General features: G+C 35.2%; 2 protein-coding genes and 1 pseudogene across 2 annotated transcripts; 2 read left to right on the forward strand and 1 right to left on the reverse strand.

Annotated features, from left to right (window-relative positions):
• Window positions 1-9,731: 9,731 nt before the first annotated feature.
• LOC137000447 (zinc finger MYM-type protein 1-like) lies at window positions 9,732-11,269 on the reverse strand. Its single transcript, XM_067356964.1, has 2 exons — window positions 11,035-11,269; window positions 9,732-10,798 (listed from the first exon to the last, which is right to left on the reverse strand). Exons 1-2 carry the CDS (start codon window positions 11,267-11,269, stop codon window positions 9,732-9,734), a joined length of 1,302 nt encoding a protein of 433 aa, XP_067213065.1.
• Window positions 11,270-12,637: 1,368 nt separating this feature from the next.
• Window positions 12,638-14,179, forward strand: LOC137000449 (uncharacterized). The gene has a single exon (XM_067356965.1). The coding sequence runs from the start codon at window positions 12,638-12,640 to the stop codon at window positions 14,177-14,179; it is 1,542 nt and encodes a 513-aa protein (XP_067213066.1).
• Window positions 14,180-14,311: 132 nt separating this feature from the next.
• Window positions 14,312-22,402, forward strand: LOC137000450 (tudor domain-containing protein 7-like; annotated as a pseudogene).
• The last annotated feature ends 1,220 nt before the right edge of the window (window positions 22,403-23,622 follow it).

Raw genomic sequence — 23,622 nt, forward strand, 5'->3', positions numbered from 1 at the left:
CAAACTCTTACAGTCACTTAAAAATGTTGCGAATTGTTTCTAAGTCCCGATATTCAAACTGTTCGGGTAATACTAAAAGCCTCTCTCTACTAACTGGTTGACTCTCTAACTAAAAACTGCTTAACTGCCGCCTTCACGGGTGGGTGTCTTCCCTTTTATACTCGAAATTTTGGGTTTTGGAAGGGAGACATTCCTTCCGAGGGGTTGTTAATAAAAATAAGATAAAAAAGGTTGTTTGAAGATTAATAGATGGATTGCTCGAATGACATGTATATCGTTCCGTCGGCTTTTCTGTCGGCGAAAATTCAAAGTCTACTATCGCGGTCGCGTGTCTTATCTCGATAAATTTTCGATTGAAGGCCTAAAAGATTATTATGGTACATTCGGGATCTTAAATCATTAAAATAATATTCTCGGAACGTTTCTTTGAATTTTCCCGACTGGTCGTGAGAAACTTGTGCAAAGGAAAGGTCCGTACAGGACGTAACACCCCCCGCGTTAGACAAATGTTGGGGGTGCACAACATTTGCAATCTATGAAATTTTCTTTCCATTGCGCAAGAGTATATGGTGGATCACGTATCTAGTATTTTTAATTAGTTTTAACTTATTTTAATTAAGAGGAAGGAAAAAGAAAGCGACCATCAAAACCACTTTCTTTTTCCCCTTTTTGTTTTTACTTATTCTAAGTTTTATATTTACGAAGATCTCCCTTTTTTATGAAGATATTTACGTGAGATTTTGCTGAGCCCGTATGGAATCTTTTTTTCTGTTTCTCATGTGGCTTTGAAATGATATTATGTTTGATATGTAATGTTTGCGTGATTGACAATTCTGGATTCTAATGAACGGCCTAAAGATCGGCCGGACTTATACCCCCCCTTTTTTTTTTTGCTTTAGGGTCTCTTTTCTAATTTAATGGTCGCCCTGCGTCGTTTTTATTGTCTGTTTCGACAGAGGATCCTTCCGACTTGGTCTTGCGACGATGTGTAAATCTTTTATTTCGCCACTCGTACATCGTATTTGAATTCACATAGGAAGGTGGTCTTTTGACCGGGTTGAGAGATGTTACGAGTGCGTACTATCTTTGACCAGTGCGTCATAGCACAACATACACACATATATATATTTGTTTCTACTTTACTTGGTTAGAATTTTCTTTTACAGCGCAGAGGTTCCTCGGACAGGAGTAGGCCTTGGGCGGGTCTTTACGCTCGGACCTTGATATACCTTGCGATATCCTTCTCTGTTTCTTCTGGTGATATACTAGACCATAATTATCTTTACTCCTTCTTCCGGAACTGTCGATCAAGCTTTATTAGTTTCTTTAACAAGTAATTTTAATACGAAAAAAAAAAATTTCCATACTTGCTCGTCTGGTTAATGTTATTTCCTAAAAATTATAATTCGTACGAGTATATGTGTATATAAATAGGCTTATCCATAGTAGAGGATGTTACTGACTTAAAACATATTCTTACATTATTCATATTTATACAGAATTTTTTTTTTTTTTTACCTATTTTAAATTGATTAATTTTGTGGCTTTCGTGGCTTCTTCTGAATACTAATAACTAAATTAATTATAACTTATAGTTAATGCTTATCCTAATTGCTTACAACTAACATTTATTTTACTAAGTGAATCTTAAATCTAACTTATTTACATGTTTACTGTGGGATATACTACCACAGCGGGGGTCGAGGCCCTTTGTACGACCCCTAGGTGCATAAGGTCTTGTAACACATCTTGTGCAATGACGCCTCGCTGCTGCACTATAGTGAGACGGACCAGTGCACCTTCTTCTCTTATGGGTTTGAGTATCTGGAAGCTTCCTTTCCGGTTTTCGGTTAGGCCCTTCAACAGCATTCTGATCCTGTGGGGCCATAGTAATCCTTGGGTGGCGGGCTTAGCGTAAGCAAGGCCACACGGTATGGCGTGCCAGTTTTCGGTGAAGAAATGGTCCGGTAATCGATATAGGCCGTATTTTGGGTGGCGTATGAACGCTCCCCAGTCTCGCAGCATCAACTGCACGGTGTCGTCTTTGTTAAATTTTATGAGGACAACTCTTTGCTATCCTTTGTTCGTGCGGGCCGCTACTACGTCACCTTCATTTAGATAATTTAGCATGATTAGGAATTTATCTTTTCTTCGGTCCATATATTCGTTCAGGTCTTCCATAAATTCATCAAACTGCTTATCGTAGTGGGTGAGGTGGACCCAGAATAATGTAGGTGATATTGCTTTTACTATCCTAACTCCCATGGTGGAGCGGGATAGGTTTTTGGTGTTGATGAATTGGATACTCATTTTTTCTAAAAAAAAAAAAGTTTTATATTGAGGGCTTCTGGCGTGTGGCTTTTATTGAAATTATCGAAGGCGGTCGTTTGGAGAACGAGAACGATGCAGAAGGAGAGGAAAATTGGTGTAAAACAAAGGCTTGTCTTCCTTTAATTTTATAAGAAGAGAGATGTAAAATAATTTATTCTTTTAAAGAAAATTTATATGCGGTCGTTTCCTTTAGTGGGAGCGAGGGGTAAGTCCCCTGAGGATCAGTGTCTTCTTTTATTTCTCCTTCTTCAGTTAATGGTGCGGTTGCGTTGTTATTTTTATCTTCTCGTTTTCTGAGCTCCACGTGTAGTAAAAAGTTGAGTCATGGAGTCCCAGATTGCTCCGAGTAGGTATACGGACCATCCGTATACAGTGTGCAGCGCGTAGCCATGCACGATCGTATCCAATATTAATTTTATAGCTCTGGCCGCCAGATATATTCCTATGAAACCTGCGCTTATATTACCAAATATAAGAAATTTGTTCCAGAATTTTTTCCATGCTGAGATGGTTATTTTCTCAATAGATGCTTCGTCTAGGAAATTGGCAAAAGATCCTCCGCCGTGCATTGTAGTGGATTGCCCCATCATTCCTCTAGCTAGTGTGTTTTACACTGCCGGTCTCTCTGCGGGGAACATAATGTGGTCTCTGAGTTCTTTTAAATCGTTTTCGTTGTATATGCCACTTGTGGCAAGCGACCCAGGACTAATATAATTCCAGTTAGTTTTTGTCATTGGTTTTATGGTGATTGGAGGCACGGTATGCATTGGTTTTGGAGTGAGTCTGTACCAGGCATCTCCTAAGAGATACATGGACGGAGCAAATAGATTGCATGTAATTTGAGTTCCTTGTCTTAATAGTATGTGAGTTTGCGGAGTTAGAAATTGTGTTTCGTTATTTCGTACTACAGGCAATTGATAACACTAAGTCCTAAGTATGAATTTCCAGATGGACGCCAATGCCAGAAGAATAATAATTATAGCCTTGTTAATTTCCTGGCTAAATGACGCAGATGGACTAATCTAATCTCCGCCTACTGCTATTCCAGAAGCGTCTGTTGTTAAAATAAATGATTTTGTAAAATCAGGATATTGTAACACAGATTTTTTGCACAATAATTGTTTCAACGTTTAGAACGATTCTTCTTGAGCGGATGTCCATTCGAATCGAGTATCGTTTTTCAATAGATTTGTTAATGGTTTTTCGGCTAATTTCGAAAAGTTAGGTATAAATCTCCTATAATATCCTGCAAGTCCTAAAAATTGTTTAATGTTTTTTGGTGTTTTTGGTCTGGGAAACAATTTTACTGCTTCTAGCTTTTTAGGGTTTTCAGGTTTAACTCCGTTTTTACTAATTACGTGTCCTAAATATGTAACTTCTGTTTTTAAAAATTCACATTTGTCTGGTTGCAGTTTTAAGTTAGCTTTTTGCAATCTGTCGATTAATCATTTATACTTTCTTTCATGTTCCTCCAGGGAGGTGGCGTAAATAACAATATCGTCCATATGAACAAATAATTCCTGTCCTTGTAGTGCAGATAATACTAAATCCATTAATCGTTGAAATGTGGACGTGCGTTTTTTAGTCCAAAAGGCATTCTGTCGAATTTATAATGTCCGAAGTGTGTAGTGAATGCTGTTTTATGACTGTCAGCTGGGTTCATTTTTATTTGATGGAATCCGGAGGCTAAGTAACATACAGAAAAGTACTGTGCTCCTCCTAATTGATCCAATATGTCGATGATATTAGGTAATGGATATGCGTCTCCAATCGTTTTTTTGTTTAAAGCACGAAAATCCAAAACCATTCTCCAACGTTTATTGCCCCTAGAATCTTCCTTCTTAGGCACGATCCATATGGGTGTATTATAAGGTGATTGTGAAGGTTTGACTATGCCTCCTTCTAATAATTCTTCAACTTGTTTGTTTATTTCTTCTTTATGCAGTTGTGGAAATCTATATTGCCTCGTATTTATCGGACGATCATCTGTTCTTACAATCTAATGTTGCAATACATCGGTAACAGTTAATTGCTCTCCAGGTATATGAAACTGATCCTGGCTGTCAGTTATAACTTTTATGGCACTCTTCCTTTCCTTTTCGTTTAAATGCTCTAAGCGTAATAATTCTATAATCTCACTCAATCGGTTTTCTTCGGGTTTTTCAGATATCACTAAGCATTCGTGTGACTTTGAGGATTCAAGTTGGTTGTTTCTTATTTTTTTACCCTGTTTTTCTGATTCGGGCTTGTCGTTGTTTTGGAAGTTTTCTATAATTTTATCTTTGTGTTTAGATTTTCGTTTACGCATAAATTTATCAATAGTTTCTTGAGCTTTTATTTGCGACAACGTGATAACCTTTAAAGATGGTTTATTTTTATTTTTTATTTTATTATCATTCATGATATTAGGGTTATAATGTTGAATCTTGTTAAAGAGTTCTCTGATCGTTACGTACGAATTTTCTATTCTTTTATCTTCAGTATCTTTTATGAGTGTTCCGACCTTTGGAAATTTAATATCTTCTAGGGAGAATATGCTTCTTCTCCCTTTTGAATTTTGTGTCGAGTTACGTAGTGAGGTTTGGTTACTTCCCTCCTCGCAAACGACGGGACTTGAATTTTCTGGAGAGGTTTGGTAACTTCCCCCTCCAGGGATTTTTGGATTAGGTGGAGAAGTACGGTAACTTTTCTGGTCAAAGGTCTTAGAATTGCTCAAAAGATTATTTAGAGGAGAGGTTTGGAGATTTTCCTCTCTAAGAATTTTTGAATTATTTAGAGGGGTTTTAATTCTTCCCTCTTTAATTTCAACAATATTTTCATTCTTAATTTTAACACTATTTAATTTATTTTTATTCTTACTTTCCTTTTTGATTTTATTTTTTATTCCTTCTTCTAACATTTCCGTTTTCTTATCATAGTTATTATTCTCGTTTTTGGTTTCGAGGTTTTTTAATTTATTTAGTGCATTGGATTTAGGATCCATAGATTCCTGTATTATATCGATTGATTTGATTCTTTTATCATTAAACATTTCGTCTAACGGTTGGAGACGTAGAGTCGGTACTCGTACTTCTACTTCCTCGTCTAGATTACTTGTTACTTTTAAAAACGCTTTTCCCGACAAGTTTTCTACGATCGCGTCTTCCGAATAAACTCCCTGCATTAATTTAATTCTTGGTACGTATCCTATATCTATTTCCGGATTTTTCACTCTTATGTAAAACAATGATGATGATCTGGGTGGTATTATAATAATTTCCGGCGAAGCAAACGGTATATTCATTCCCGCGATATTTAGGTGACCATGCGCGTAATCTATTATTGAAGAAGTCTGTTTGAAAAAATCGTTTCCTAATATGCCGGATTGGGATATCGGAAAATCATCGGAAACTATATGAAATTTTACGGGTATCTCGAAAATCGACAACATAATTTCTCCGAGAGTGTACACGGGGTAGTCATTTATTCCGTTAAGTTTTAAGATATTTGAATGATTAATATTTGTATTTTCGGGAACATATTTTTCTTTAACTACATTCGGTCCAGATCCAGTATCTAACATAAAAGTTATTAACGCGGCGATGTTATTAATATTTGTTTGAATAGTAGGCACGCGACTATTTTTGTCTAAATTCACGGTCACAGGTTGGATTTCTGACGAGGATGATTTTGCTTGAGTTTTTATGATGTTTGCGGGCGTGAAGTTTGGCCGGATCCCTGTGGTATACCCATCTTCGAGGGGTCGTTCCCGTTTCCCGAGTTATTATTATCTCGCCTGCGATTATTACTGGCAATCCGTAATTGACAATTTTCGAGTAAGTGCCCTTTTTCTTTACAGTAATGGCAGTAAAGCACGTTCTGTTGCTGGTTGGAATTTACACGACAGTTTTTGGCAATATGACCGAAATTATTGCAAATCTGGCACGTTACTCTAAGTTGATTATTTGAATTTGATTGTTCGTTTTGTTTCTTTCAACAATTATTAGCGGAATGACCCGGTTTATCACACCACTGGCAAATTACGGAGATCTTATTATTGTAATTATTAGTTTCATTGTGAGAGTTATTAGAGCGACAATTTTTTGAGTTATGACCCGATCTTAGACATAATTGGCATTTTAATACGGTGGTTTCTTGTACCACATTTATCGGTCGCTGAGTTCGAGGATCGCGTAATCGACATTTATCTGCACTATATCCGCGTTTTTTACAAATTTGGCAGATCAAAATTTAAGTGTCAAAATTATTTTGTTTGGAAGTGTCTGCCGAAAATATCGATACTGAGTGCTGATCTGAAGAAACAATTAGGAATGAGGCGGGGGTAGGTTGAATGTGTGCGAAATGGTTTTAGTCGAAATATTGTTTAACAAACACGTTTACTATAATTATTGATATACAAGCACTTTGGGATACAATCGGTTTTTCTAATATATTAAGGTATGAACTAAGATTCGATAATAATTGAGCTGGATTCAGAGATGTTGAGAAAACTATATTAACTGCCTGCTTCACGGGTGGGTGTCTTCCTTTTATACTCGAAATTTTGGGTTTTGGAAGGGAGAAATTCCTTCCGAGGGGTTGTTAATAAAAATAAGATAAAAAAGGTTGTTTGAAGATTAATAGATGGATTGCTCGAATGACATGTTTATCGTTTCGTCGGCTTTTCTGTCGGCGAAAATTCAAAATCTACTATCGCGGTCGCGTGTCGTATCCGACAAATTTTTGATTGAAGGCCTAAAAGATTATTATAGTACATTCGGGATCTTAAATCATTAAAATAATATTTGTTTAGATTATTAAGTTTAAATTTGGCGCGATCTATTGTAGCGAAAAAACAAATGAGTGTCGCGCAAGCGAGCGAGCGTGCGGCACGCAGAGATAGAGAGAAGCGTGCGTCACTAGAATTAGAAAGATGTCGCAAATGATACAGTACAATTTATTTGAGTACCACGAGTTTTTTATTTTATATCATTAGTCATTGTATCAACACGTTTCAATAAACTTATAATTCACAAAAAGAAATTGCATTTAATAAGATAAAGGCCTTTAACAAGGCCAGGATCGCATGCACGCAAAGCACAGATACAGAAGAGTGGCATCTGTGAAAAAGAATTATAACTTAACGAGTTATAGTTTCGTACATAATTTTTGGTTCTTCGAGCCGGATGCCTGCAAGCAAAAGGCATATAATCAATTCCTGAAAGGGAAGCGGATGCAAGTATTACTGTAAGACGAGAGACATCGAGAAGGCGGCTACTATTGAGAAGGCTGTGGGCAAGACAAAGCAAGACAATAAGGAAAAACGAGTCAGAACGAGACTTGTCTATACTACAGATGAACATTATCAATAATAGCGTAAGAAACTTCCAGTTGTAGAGTAAGTAATATATTTAGTGACAACAGAGGTTAGTATTTATCTTAGTAAGGTTAAATTATCAGTCAAGGATAGTTTAAAAGAATATACACGATGGCCGAAAACGAATTGCTTAGATTAAAGAAGCGCCGTGGTTTGTTGAAGGCATCGTTAACGAGATTCAAGAGTTTTTTGGATAATTACATACCGGAACGCGATTACAGTGTACTGAGAATTCGTTTTGAAAAGGCGAACTCCTTACTCTCAGAGTTTGAAAATGTTTATATGGCGATAGAATTAGCTGAAAATATCAACGACGAGGAGTCTAGACAGTTGTTTGAGAACAGTTACTATGAGCACGTAGCAAGAGCACAAGAATTCTTAGATTCAGGAAGAAACAGTGCGATGTCGACTGATAGTGCGTCGGCTAATGCAGATATTCAAGCAGTACTATCTCAATTATTAAACTTAACGTCAAATGATAATAGTGTCAAGCATTGGCGGCGATTTGTCGGTTCGCCATGTGTGGAGTTGGACAACTTGATCGTAAGGGTTGGGGGGGGGGGGGACAAAAAGTTTTCAGAATTAATTTAATTTTCATATTAAAATTTTTTTATTATAAGAAATTATACACAATGATGAGCAACAAAATTGTAAATATTTTATACATATTTATAGTTTAACTTGAAACATACTTAAACTCACGAAACAAAACTTAATGAAAAAAATTTAATAAAAAATTTAATTTCGTAGAGCAAACGTTGTACTCCGAATTTTATTTTTTATAATAAATTCATCCATAAGTGCATCAATATCTAAAGTTTCAGCAATCTCGGAATGCATATGCAATATAGCTGCTGAATTCAACCGAACTTGCTGCATCGTAGAACGCAAATATGTTTTTAATCTTCTCAAAGCAGAAAAAGAACGTTCTGCAGTACACGACGTCACCGGTATTGTTAATAGTATTTGAATTAGTTTTGTATACTCCGAAACCAAGTTTCTCACGATCTTATCTTTTCGAATAATTGTAACAACGTCTCCGAGAGATGTCACCGTTAATTTTCGGCTGTGTAGTATGTCGAAAAACATTCTCCGATGGAGTGCGAGCTTCTGAATATCAAAATCATTCTTGTATTCTGCAAGAGCATTCTCAATTTCACTTTCGTTATATTTATTATTTCCGATTGCAACATTTTCCATTTCTTTTAAAAAGTTCATGGTTTGGGTTGAAAATCTTTCATTTAAAGATGCGAAGACTTGGTCATGTACTTGTAAATATACATGTTTATAATATGCTTTTGGCGTTAAAAAAACATGACTATTATCAGTATTTTCCAATCGTTTTGGAATCTTACGAAGCCGCGGTAGTTTAGGATCTTCTAGTCCTAGTTGCTTAGCGTTAGTAATAGCTTCTTCCCATATCGACTCGAAATTATTCTTTCGGGATTTTGAAAATATCGAAATTACATTTTTTACCATCTCGTGTGATCTTTGAATGTTTAAATCCGTTTTTTGCAAGTTAGTGTTTAAAGTTTCGATAACTCCAAAAATTCTAATCATAAAACTTAGATTAAAATAAAATTCAAAACTTTCGAGATGATGTAAAAATCCAAGAGCTTTTGCATAGTTGCTACAATGAAATGTTGAATCAGACTCAAATAACAGTCGAGCTGCTTCATAATTGCTTGGTTCATACAGCGTTCTTAAAGATTTTACACGCATACACCACCTAATAAATCGAAAATATAACAAACGTTAATAATTCGTAAATCTAAATTAGTTTATATACATATATATAGCAGAATTTATCATTTATTCCTAAGATTCAATATTATTCAATTTTTAATTAAAATGTGATCATTCATAAACCGTTGTTAAAAAAAATTAATCAAAAGAAAGCACTTTCTCAGAAGGAAAAACAATGTTAAGTACATTTAATACATTCAGTACATGTATACATATATGTATATGTACAATGTAATTGCGAATATTTTATGTTTTATAAAATATTATCGAATATTTTATTTCAGTGTTATCTTAATTCTCACCTAGTTGGGCAAAACTGTGTAAGCGCAGGACTGATATCTGATTGCAATTCTTTAAAATGTCCTTGGCGCTTAGGGGAATCTCGTATAAAATTGATGAGCTCCTTTACCACACCAATGAAATTTTTTACGCTGGATATACACTGCATTCCGTCTTGTACTACTAAATTTAGATTGTGAGCATTACAGTGCACGTATAAAGCTCGCGGTTCACTTTCTTTAATGCGTGCCTGTAATCCTGTAATTCTTCCGCTTACATTAGCCGCTCCGTCATAACATTGTCCTCTTAAGTTATGGATATCCAGATCAAATCGAGCCAAAATATCTTTCACTATGTTAAATAATATTTCAGCTGTCGTACTTGGCGTTTCGTAAAATCCCATGAATATTTCTTCTATTGTCATATCGTCCAGTACGATTCTTATCGAAAAGGACACTTGCTCGAATCGTGTAATATCAGATGTTTCGTCGATTATTATAGAAAAATATTTGGCTTTTTTAATTTTTGCAAGTTGTTTGTTTAAAATTTCCTTTGCCATCAAATGAAGAATTTCATTTATTGAATCTTTATGAGTCCACTTAAATTTCGTTTGTCCAAGCCACTTCTTAAGTATGGAGACGTCTTCGACTCGTAATTGCAGTAATTTTAATACATTAGAAGATTCGTCGGTTTTTCCACGAAAAGCTAATCCTTGTCGAGCTAAAAAATTTATAGTAGAAAATATTTTACGAAGGGCCTCTCGAGCCTCTACCATTTCAGTTTGTTTAGCGGATGACATATGTTGAATAACAGTCGGTTTCTTCAGATTATTTAAACCAATTACAGCTGAAAGGTGAAAATCGCTTTTCTCATGATTTTTGAAGCGAGAAGCCGCGTTTTTCCAGTTACTGTAACCTTTGGTTACAAACGCTTCTTTTGCATTCATGGATTGAGTGTTAAATGGCAGTGTCAACTTCAGATCTATCGCTTGTGTGCATATTATGCAAATTGCTTTTCTGTCGACATTTAAATTTAACCACGAAAATTCTTTTGTCCATCGTTTAAAAGCTTTAGGAATATCTTTATCTGTAACGAAATCATTTAAATATATTCGTGAGAATTTATTAAATATGTATTAAATATCATGTTTTAAATATATACTCTATACTCTTGTATCGAAAATATATATATTTATTTATTAAAAAATTTAGCTGTATTTTCACGAAAAAATTCTAAAAAATGTAATAAATTATAGAAAATATAGGGAATTGAAATAATTATTAACAGTTATTATGTATTTAAATTGGTTATTATATTCATACCTTGATTATTGTTTTGATCTGAAGTTTTACGAAATTTGGTCTCTTGCAAACAATTTATTGCACTCGTGTCATTTTCTTTCATGTTTTGTTTCTCCGGACAATCGGAGTCAGAGACACACGCCGCTTCACCTCGAGATTCTTTTGTATTGATAGAGATTGATAGATCGTTTCGTGGTTCAACATTTTCAAAGGCTGTATCTGTATTATTTCTCACTCGTATTATATACCTTTCCATTGTATGTGTCGGTCTCACAAATGTACATGTACACACACAACGGCGATTGGGTTCTGTCTCTCTCACTCATATATTCCGAAACAAATAAAGACTAGTCGCTAAGATGCACGAAAGCTATAGACTAGCGCTCTTCGCGCAGAAAAATACGAACTATAAAAGAGAACTGCGTACTGCGTGAATATTTTATCGGCCGCGCTTGGTTTGCTCAGTGTGTGTAATTGAAATTTTCATCGAAATAAAAGTTCAAAAAAAATTTAATTATTTTTAGTTTAACACTTGTTATTTTCAAAAAGTTGTTTATGAAGAATTTTTCATGTGTGGAATTCCACACATGAAAAATTCTCATGTGTGGAGTACTCCACACACACCCCACAAAAGTCGCCGCCCATGGTGTCAAGCTTCCTACTATAACCTTGCCAAAATTTGATGGGAAATATGAGGAATGGTTAAGTTTTGAGGATTCATTTAAGGCTTTAGTTCACAATAATATGAAAATTCAAACGGTACAGAAATTTAACTATTTAAAGTCTTGTTTGGTAGGAAATGCTGCTCAAATAGTACAGTCATTAAGTTCAACGGCAGAAAACTATGAAATCGCGTGGAGTTTGTTAAAGGAGAGATATAGCAATAAACGCATTATTATTCAGAATCACGTTAGAGCATTATTTGAATTACAGGCTGTATCAAAGGATTCTGCACTGGGTTTGAGCACATTAATCGACACTGCGCTTAAACACATACACTCATTACAAGTTCTAGAGCAACCGGTCGACGGTTGGGATGCATTGCTTCTGCACTTAATTGGTTCAAAGGTTGATAAAAGAACTTAAATGGAATGGTAAAAATCATTGGATGTAACTAACATGCCCACTTTAGAACAATATCTGAAATTTTTGCGTAATAGATGTCATATATTAGAGGCAGTTCCTAAGAATGTATCAAATACAACAAATCAGAAACAATCAAGTTCTAATAAGGTAGCATCTAGCAAAACACGGCAAATTCTGTTTGAATCACAACATAAGGTCAAGTGTCACGTTTGGAGAGAACCACAATATTCAGAATTGTGAGAAGTTTAAGGCTATGAGTCATGTTGAGCGATCAGAATCAATAAAGAAGGCAGGTTTGTGTTTCAATTGTTTCAGAGCAAATCACAAGGTTACAGCATGTAAAGCAAGTAGTTGCAGAAAGTGTGATCGTAGGCATCATACAATGCTACATCCAAACAATTCGAGCGATGTTTCTGAAGGAATTGAAGAGAATACTGAATAAAAAGAACAAGGCAAAATTCAAGGTTCAAAGACCGCTAGTCAGACTCTGAGTTCACGATTAGATGATACTTCACAAATAATTTTGTCTACAGCCATGATGGATATTGCTGATGCTTCAGCTCAATATCAACCATGCAGAGTAATTTTAGATGCAGGATCACAGTCTAACTTTATATCTGAACGGCTTTGCGATAGGCTAAAGTTACCTAAAAATGTAGTAAATATTCCCATTAAAGGAATTGGAAAAACACTATCACATGTTAAATGGTCAACAAGGGCAACTATCAAGTCCAGAAGTAGTGCATTCACACTTAAGCTTAATTGTTTAGTTATTTCTAAGTTAACAGATGTTCTACCTTCGAGAAACATTAATCGTAAGGCTCTTGATATTCCAGCTAATCTGCGATTAGCAGATCCAAGATTCGATCAACCTGCGCAGATCGATATGCTCATCGGAGCAGAATACTTTTATCATTTGCTATGTATTGGTCAAGTTAAGTTAAGGTCAGGAGCAATTGTTATGCAAAAAACTAAATTCGGTTGGATTATATCTGGGAAAACTGGTTCCTTGGATCCTGTGTCCGTTGATTTGTGCCATTTCTTTCGAAGCACTCTTGATGACGCTGTACAGAAGTTCTGGGAGACAGAAGAAATACCAGCAAGAAAGAATTTGTCGCCTGAGAAGAAACAATGCGAACAGCATTACAAACGGACAGTAAGGAGGCTTCCGTCAGGACGATACTCAGTAGGATTGCCATTTAATGAACAAAAGGGAAAATTAGGCGAATCATACGGAATAGCTTTAAAACGACTACAAGGCTTGGAACGAAGACTAAGCGCAAATCCCAGATTGTATAAAGATTATCGTAAATTTCTGCAAGACTATGAATCACTAGGACAGATGACGGAATTGAAGCAATCAAACATGCAGGAAGGATGTTTTCTTCCTCACCATTCAGTTATTAAGAAGTCAAGCATGACTACAAAATTAAGAGTAGTTTTTGACGCATCAGCAAAAACATCGAGCGGTATCTCACTAAACGACACATTGCTTAAGGGTCCAGTGGTGCAACAAAATATTCTCGCCATTATTATAAGATTTCGCTTGCATAACATAGTCTTCACAGCAGACATTCAAAAAATGTACAGACAGATATTCATACATCCCAAGGATCGGCCATTTCAGAGAATTCTGTGGAGAAATAACCCAGAAGAAGCAGTACGTATTTACGAGCTCAACACTGTAACATACGGAATGTCGCCAGCACCATATTTAGCTACAAGAACCTTGATTCAATTAAGTGAAGACGAAAGGCAGAATTATACAGAAGCCGCTGAAATCATTACAAGAGATCTATATGTTGATGATCTTCTATCTGGAGCAGAAACAATAGAGCAAGCGATAGCCTTGAAGACTCAAATCACAAGATTATTAAGTAGCGGAGGTTTTGATCTCAGGAAATGGGCTTCCAATCATTCTCAATTCATTAAGTCTATGACAACTGAACATCAAAATGAGCATTGGTGTTTAGAATTTTCTGGGACACACAAGACTTTAGGAATTCTTTGGAATCCTAAACAAGATTGTTTTTTGTATCGAGTAGCAATGCGTCAAGAATCAACCAAGTTAACAAAATGATTAATCTTGTCACAAGTAGCATCTCTGTACGACCCACTCGGTCTGTTGGGTCTAGTCATCGTTCATCCAAAAGCTAAAATACTACTTCAAGGACTCTGAAAGCTACAGTTATCATGGGATGAATCTGTTCCGATGGAAATTCACACAGCCTGGAAAACTCTACGAGATAGTCTGTCGGAAATAAACAACATATCATTTCCCAGACATGTTTGTATGGCGCAATCAGTGGACTTGCAACTGCATGGATTTGCTGATGCTAGCGAAGCTGCATACGGAGCTTGTATGTATGTAAGATCATCAAACTTAGCCGGTTCACATCAGGTACTGTTGCTGTGTTCTAAATCAAGAGTGACTCCACTTAAAAAACTTTCAATACCAAGATTGGAGCTATGCGCAGCCGTACTCCTATCGCAACTTTGTCAGACAGTGCTGGAAGCATTCAACACGACATTTAGTAAGGTAGTGCTGTGGTCAGATTCGACTATTACGCTGCATTGGATTCGCACTCAGCCACATCGCCTAAAAACCTTTGTAGCAAATCGCGTAGCTGCCATTCAAGAGACTACAGCGACTTTTAATTGGAGACATGTATCATCACAGGATAATCCTGCTGATTTAGTTTCAAGAGGAACTCTTCCTTCCAACCTTGTTAATAGTATCTGGATTCACGGACCTCCTTGGTTATTGGAAGACAAACATACCTGGCTAAGCCTTACTCCTACACTAGCAGAGATTCCGGAACAACAAGCAACAATTAACTTGAAGATAGAAAGGAGTTTTAACATTCTACAACGATTTTCATCCATAGTAATGCTTCGCAGGGTGGTGGCATGGTGTCTTAGATTTATCGACAATTGTCGGGCAGAGCACAGGATCCAGGGAATGTTGAGTGGTTCTGAATTAAATCGAGCAATGTCTGTTATTGTAAAACTTGTACAAGTCGAAGCCTTTACTAGCGAAATAAGCCAATTAGAGAAAGGAGAGAGTCTCAAGGCAAATAGCAAACTTACTTCTCTGTATCCATTGATTGATTCCTCTGGCTTATTACGCGTTGGAGGTAGACTTAGGTATTCTAATTTAAGCTATGAACAACGGCATCAAATTATTTTACCGAAGAAACATCACATTACTGATCTTATCATAAGGCATACACATTGTTCACAATTACACGCCGGACCGCAGGCAATCTTATATTACATTCGGCAGAAATTCTGGCCCATTAATGGAAAAAATTGTATTAAAAAGATTATTCGTGAATGCATGACATGTTTCAAGTTAAAACCACAAATGTTAGAACATCTAATGGGTAATCTTCCTAAGTATAGGTTCGAATGTTCTCGACCTTTCGTAAACACAGGTGTTGATTATTGTGGTCCTTTTTGGATAAAAGAGAAAAAACATCGCAATCGTAACAAAATTAAAATTTATGTTTCAGTATTTATATGTTTATCTTCAAAGGCAGTACACTTAGAAGTAGTTAGTGATCTCACTACTGATGCATTTTTGGCAGCACTTAAAAGATTTTTTAGTAAAAGAGGTAAATCAAACATTATACTATCTGATAACGCTACAAATTTTGTTGGCGCAAAAAATAAATTACATGGGCTATATGAATTTGTAAGCACCGAATCTCATAAGAATGCGTTAACCAAGTGGTTAAGTGAACAGGAAGTTGTTTGGAAGTTTATACCACCTCGTTCTCCTCATTTTGGAGAAATTTGGGAAGCAGCTGTACGTTCATTTAAGTATCATTTATTCCGTGTAGCTAAGGATACACTTTCTACGTTTGAGGAATTTAACACTCTTATTATTGAAATCGAGGCAGTATTGAATTCTCGGCCACTTACCTCGTTGTCATCAGATCCAGATGATCTGAATTCATTGACTCCAAGCCATTTTTTGATTGTGGATTACTTTCATCAATTCCAGAATTCGACCTTACAGACATTCCAAGTAACCGATTATCTCAATGGCAACACATTCAGAGAATTAAACGTGACTTCTGGAATCGATGGAATAAAGAATATTTGACTGAATTAACTCAGCGCACAAAATGGAAAACTAAATCACATAATCTACAGATAGGAGATTTGATTGTATTAAGAGAGGATAAAACTCCTCCATTATATTGGCCTTTAGGACGAGTCACAGCACTGTATCCAGGTTAGGATGGAATAGTTAGAGTTGTAGAAATAAAAACTACAACTGGAAGTTACAAGCGAGCGGTAAAAAATGTGGCGCGTTTACCTATGAATGAAATCTTATAACATAACTGTTGAACTACACAGTTCAAGGGGGCAGGATGTTTAGATTATTAAGTTTAAATTTGGCGCGATCTATTGTAGCAAAAAAACAAATGAGTGTCGCGTAAGCGAGCGAGCGTGCGGCACGCAGAGATAGGCCGGTATTCATAGTCCGTTCTTATATTTAAGATTGTCTTAAGCACGGACTTATATTCGCTCTCTTCGTCACACATAGATTGTGTCTGACAAAGAGAGCGAATATAAGTTCGTGCTTAAGACGATCTTGAATATAAGAACGGACTATGAATACCGCCCATAGAGAGAAGCGTGCGTCACTAGAGTTAGAAAGATGTCGCGAACGATACAGTACAATTTATTTGAGTACCACGAGTTTTTTATTTTATATCATTAGTCATTGTATCAACACGTTTCAATAAACTTATAATTCACAAAAAGAAATTGCATTTAATAAGATAAAGGCCTTTAACAAGGCCAGGATCGCATGGACGCAAAGCACAGATACAGAAGAGTGGCATCTGTAAAAAAGAATTATAACCTAACGAGTTATAGTTTCGTATAATATTCTCGGAACGCTTCTTTGAATTTTCCCGACTGGTCGTGAGAAACTTGTGCAAGGGAAAGGTCCATACAGGACGTAGGACGTAACATATATAATGTATTTGTTTCTAATTTTTCAACTACAAGTTACTAATTATTATTTTTACGTAGGACGTAAAAAGGTGCATTTCACCGTATTTTTATTCAAAAAATCCTTGCAAAAAAGTAAAAGAGTTACTTAAAAATATTAGATTTGAAGTTTGCCATTGTAGTCATCGAGAAGCGACATTTTCCGATAAAGATTCAAACAAGTTTTTATGTAAGTCTTATTAAGAACTTATTAAAGTTATAAATTTTATGCATAATTATTATCCGTGTTATAAATCTTTTGCATTATTTATATATTGATACATTAAAAATTTTAATTTTAATTATTGATTACTTTAACAGCTGGGATAATGTCCATATCCACATTTTTGGATAAGATGCCGCATGATGTCGCAAAAGAATTCAAGGATAATTTCGCATGTGAATATATGAAAAGGGAGATTAGCTATACATCAATATGTGATAATCAAGAGCAAAAATTTGTATTAACCCAGCAAACACTGAATTTAACTGCAATATAACATGAAAGTAACATGTAATGTAACAGATGTTACACGGTATTTATATTGCATTTATATAAATTTCTTTTTTAGACGCAATATAATAGCTATTTCATAGCTGTTACATGCTTTGTTAGCTTCTCGTTATTTAAAAATAAAAGTAATATAACATATTATACAACAAATGTTATATTGATTTTATATTAATGTTATGAAACCTGTCATATAACAATTATTTTAATATTGGTAAAGAAATTTGTATTATAATGTTTCTGCAATAATTTAATTTATTATTTTCAATTACGCGGGATTTATTAGTCATTAGCAGAAACCGGATACGGACTCTAATGTAAATAGCTAATATTACGTTATTTACATTAGGTTATTTATGTTAACGGTACTAACGGTATACAGCGCGCGCATTGTCTTCTATGCGCGCGATTGGCTCGTACATTTTATTGCGCCGCGTGCATTGCTTGTACGCGCGCAATTGGACCGTGAGAGCTACACGACACTTGCGCACGCGTGCTTTGGTGATTGATATGAAGAAGCATTACAATCATGAGAAGGAATCAACCTCGGCGTCAGCAGGATCATCGGCCATTTTTACACCGTTCAAGAAGACGACTATTGGCATCGAGTCCAATGTATAGAATCCGAGGCCGGACTCGTCACGGTTTTCTTCATCGACGAGGGATACAAGGAGCAGTACAAATCCAATTTGCTGCATCCCTTGGAGAAGATATTCTGCATCCTTCCCGCTCAGGTGACGCATCTGTAGTCGATTCACTGTCGCTTCTGTTTGATCTTTGCGCTAACAATATTAATAATGCACGAGTGCATTTTTATACAGGCGATTAGAGTGGCTCTTCATAAATTGGTGGCTTTTCAAGATTACGCCCAGGCGACTACGGAAATTGAAAATTATCTCACTTCCGATCGCATGTTTTCAATGACGGTGCATAGTACGAATACTGACGAATATGGTTTTTATACAACAGTGACTTTTTACGACACTAGCAAAGAGGACGCGGACGAAAATGTGAATCAAATTGTATTCGACAAAATTTTTAATCACATTATCGCCTCATCTAAAACCGATGTAATTATCTACGATTTAATTCGTATTTTGTTTAATCTTTTGTTGCAGCAATATGCCTAACTGCATGGCAATGTATAAAATTTGAATTATAAATTTTCGTTTAAAAAAACATCACTTTTCAAAAGCAGAAGTTGCTGCTCGATTATATTAAAAAATTCTCCAAAGGGTTCATTCATTTTTGTAATTTTTTAATCATGTTCCATTTCTTTCTCACAGGCGAGAAAATTAATCAAACTATATGTTACACACATTGACAAGCTCGGTAAGGTCTATGCGCAGTTGGACACGCTCGTCAGGACTCTATTGAACGATGAAATCATATGGCAAGCATTCGCAAGCAATGCGACGAATTCTTTGAAGGCACTTAACTTTACGAAGATGTATCTTGTAAAGTGGAACTCGCAGCTGTATAGAGCGAGGGTGACCGACATCCCCAACGATGGAGTAACGGTATTTCTGGTTGATGTTGGTAAAATCATCACGACGTCGAGAAAAAACTTACTTCCAATAGAGAATTTTTCAAAGACTTTACAGAGCATTCCTCCGCAGGTAAAACAAAAATTTATTTCTTTATTTTTTGTAAAAAAATGTAATAGGTTTTTAAATAAAACATTAATATTTATGTACTTGCGTAAAAAAAAACAGGCGACACAAATCTATCTGGACACCATCACTGCGACGATGTACGACAATAAGCTCGTGGCCAGATTCCGCGAGCTAGTCTCGGACACGGATCTGCTTTTGACGAAAGTCATCAGAATAGCATCCGGTGGAATCTCGGTGGTGGAGATATTTAAGAGAGTCGGACCGAATAACATACTGGCCTCCATTAATTAAGCAGTGAACTTGGACAGCCAGCTATTAAAGTAAGTATTCGTATCTTTGTGCCATTTTAGAGACATTCTCGAAGTCCCAGCCTTTTAAAAAATACAAAAAAAAAAACGATTTTTTTTTGCCTAACAAGATAGAAGTCCCCCTTAATGAAGCTTTCTCTTTGTGTCAAGAATGCATCGTCTTATTGTGTCTTTTATTGTATATTTTATAACTAGGACATACGTGCGCACGTGTAGCGCGCGCCTTTTTTTCTTTTCTTACAAACTGTCAAACGCAATCATCTCTGACAACCGATCGATAATAAACGAAATCATCTACGCGAACTTGACGATAGATAAATCGATCGATAATCGTCACGATGACAACGAAAAGAAACTTCAAAAGTAAATAATAATATGCCTTTTTTTAAAGAGGGATATGTCTGTCACATTTGACTTGTGTTTCATATTTCTTTGTATTCTGTTCCACTGCTCTTGCGTCCTTTAGTTTCTAAGCTTGATCGTAAATGCTTTATCATTACATTTGCAGAGTCAACGAAGACAACAACAATAATATCAAGGCCAAGAAACGCGTGGAACGCAAGAATTCTCGCGCTCTCGAGTTTGTCGGCAAATTGAACCCGCCCACGATTTCGGATATTGGCCAGTACTTTGATGTTCACGTTGGCCGCACATCCGGGACACTTTATCGTGCAACCATTAAATGATGCGAATGAGCTGAAAGTACGTACAAAGACATATATTTTTTGCCTATGTTGAAGCTTAAGCAGTCAAACAAAATAAATCTTTATATCGGAATTTTATCTTTTTCCAGGCAATGATGGAAGATCTGCAAAAGTGCTACATCACATACGATGGTCCACCATTGGAAACTATCAGCGAGGGCATGCTCTACGCGGGGATATTCAACAATGACTGGTACAGGTATGCGATCTCGCACATCTCTGTCTATAGATCTATAAATTTACATAGATAATACACACATCATTTTACAGTTACGCGAAGAGAGAATAGTTTTTCAATTAACTCACTTGATTTTTTTTCAGGGTATACGTTACCAATATTATCAGCGATAATGAAGTGTCTGTGTACTTCTGTGACTTCGGTGATGTGACGATAGTGCAACACAGTAGTCTGCAGCCGTTGAAAAGCGAGTTCCTAAGATTGCCGTATCAGGCAGTGAAGGCAAAACTTGTTGGTAAGAGAAAAGCGCTCTTCCCACAATTGAACTCGACTTGAATTATTTTTTCAATGAGTTTTAGCAATAACTTTCTTTTTTTTTACAATAAATAGGAATAGAACCAATGAACAACGACTGGTTGGTAGGCGATTGCATGAGGTTCAAGGACTTGGTGCTGGACAAGAACTTCGTCTCGGTGGTCGTCGAATCGGTGTTTGATCACTTCTCTCCTGCTAACACCATGCTCGGCTTAAGATTGATCGACGTCAGCACCAAGAAAGACATATACATCGACAGACTGTTGGTGGAAGAGAAGCGTGCCAAATTCATCGATGGATTCGAGGAGAATCTTTCGTCGTCTAGTTAGCTCGTTGCAATTGGTTTATAAACGACAGCAACATTTTTTTTATGATCGCGTTATCCTCTTATATACACGGCGTTATACCGTGAAACGTGAGTTCCTCGTAAAAGTACGTTTAAAAAAACTTGAGGATGTTGTAAAAACATCCTATCCACAAAGAGCTTCGGATCTACATCAAGATTGTGAAATAATGAAAGAATTCTTACCTTTTACAATTGATGCTGTACGGGAATTTGACAAGGTATTACGTACGAAGGAGATAGCAGTGCAATTTGTAAGTTTATAAATTTTATTATTAATTGTTTAATCTCATAATATTAAAATTTTAATTTGTATATAAACATTGTTGTGTTACAGAGACAATTTATCTTAAAAACCGGCGGAAATAACCCGAAGGACAGCATACATCGAAATCTAAAGAAAATCTTCAGTAATGAATGTGCGATGCAATGTTCTTGGAAAGGGTTACGAAATAATTTTCGCATTTCTAACTTAAAGGTGATAAATATTCTGAAAGGTATGTTAATATATATTCTTAAACTTATAAATAAAAATTTCTAAATGTTTTCATTAATGTATTGTGTTTAATTTTTGCAGGAGAAATAACATCGCAGTTCAGTCTTACAGAGACTGAATTTGATAATATCGCCAGCGAATGGTTTCGCTTTGCCAAGCAGCGAAAGGAAAGAAGCGATAAGGCTAAGGAGAAGGAAATGGAGTGAACACACGTGTGGAGTAGTCAGAAGTATGGCTATCAAAGCTCTACGAGAGATGTTGGCCTCATCGAACTTTTTTGTATACTGCGGGATAAACTAAATCGTCGAATTCGTTTATAAATGTAATTTTTTTTTAATGGTTAAAAATTATTATTGGTCAATTGGTTTGAACCTATTTATCGGTCTTAATCTTTTTTTGTTTATAAATTAATAATTTTTTTAATTGGTTAAAAATTATTGGTCAATTGGTTTGAACCTATTCATCGGTCTTAATTTTTTTTTTATGGTTATTGGTCTTAACCCTTAGAGGACGGAATGGTTTTCGAAATAAAATCCAAATAAAATTATTGAATATAGGATGGTGTTAATAATCCGATCTTATATTTGAAATCATTTTAAAACCTCATTCAATCAACAAAATGGTTGCGCAACATTATTTCATTAGTTGAATGAAATTATAAGACGATTCTAAATATAAAATCGGACTATAAATACTACCCAGAAAAATATCTATTTTAAATATTTATTTAAAATGTCTTTAAAAAATATATTTTTTTAAAAGATTTAAACAGAAATTGTTTAGATTTAAGTTAAGGAAGCAATAAAACAGTAATCTTAATAAGTAACGTCTCTCTCTTTCTCTCTCGAAAAGTTTCATATTAATTATTATTTATATTTTAAAAAATTACAACAATCTCGCTTTAATGACACCACTATCAAGATATTGTTTTATTATTACTTTTTATTACTCCTTTAAAACTAAACAATTTTTGAAACATTTTTTCAAAATACATATTTTTTCAAATATTTTATATAGACATTTGACATGTAAATATCTTCATAAGCATAAAGGAAAGATTATTATTAGCAAAATTTCTAAAAATAAAAGCTTCTATTATATTACATTATTTTGAGAAGTAGACACATTTCAAAAAAGGTAAAGTACGTATAAGTAATATAAATAATAGTACATTTGAAGCACATTTTATTATAAAATATGTAATTTTTTTTAAATTTTTTATTTACTATATAATGTAAAAATAGTCACAATAAAAATAAAATTTGTATATATAAAAACGAAAACTAAAGATACGTCTTGTACATTTCAAAATTGCACTAGTCACAGTGTTAGATATAAATTAATAAACTTAATATTACTAAATATTATAACTTAATATGAATAATATTACATACATAATATTTTATACATAAAATTGCTAATATTATGTATAAATTATACACATGAACAAAATATTAAAAAAAAGTATTGAATATTTTATTGTGCAGCATTCAGTTTTTTTATTTTTTCAGTTGCATGACGAAGCCATGATTTAATTGGTTCCGAAATTTCGTGCTCGATAGCTTGCGGGTATTTTAATTGAACTGCACCTACAAAAACGTATAAACATTTATATAACATAAATATAAACATATACCTCTCAATATATTTTTAATTTTTTTAAACCAGATGTTTAATGAATTAGATGGAAAGTTAATCTAATTTTTATAATTTAATAACTAAATCTAATGTATGTATTATATGTATATGCATTATGTATAGGTTTATTAGTGTAAATATCTATGTGTTTAAGTGTGTGTTTATGTGTTTGTATATGTGGGTGTGCATAGCTAGCCAAGAGAGCGTCCCTCCCACCGCTCTGCCGCGCTTTGTATTATGCTATGCTGGGTGGGTCCTACTCGCCGCGCGCTCGGCGCTCGGGGAATACTTGCGCGGATTGGCGGATCTTTATTAATTATTTTCTAATTAATTATTGAAAATTTCGCAAAGTGGTAAAGAACTTACTTATTCAGTTTGACCCGCTCTATCTGTACACGACGGTT

This window comes from Linepithema humile, chromosome 6 (genome assembly GCF_040581485.1).
Source record: "Linepithema humile isolate Giens D197 chromosome 6, Lhum_UNIL_v1.0, whole genome shotgun sequence".
Lineage (NCBI taxonomy): Eukaryota > Metazoa > Arthropoda > Insecta > Hymenoptera > Formicidae > Linepithema > Linepithema humile.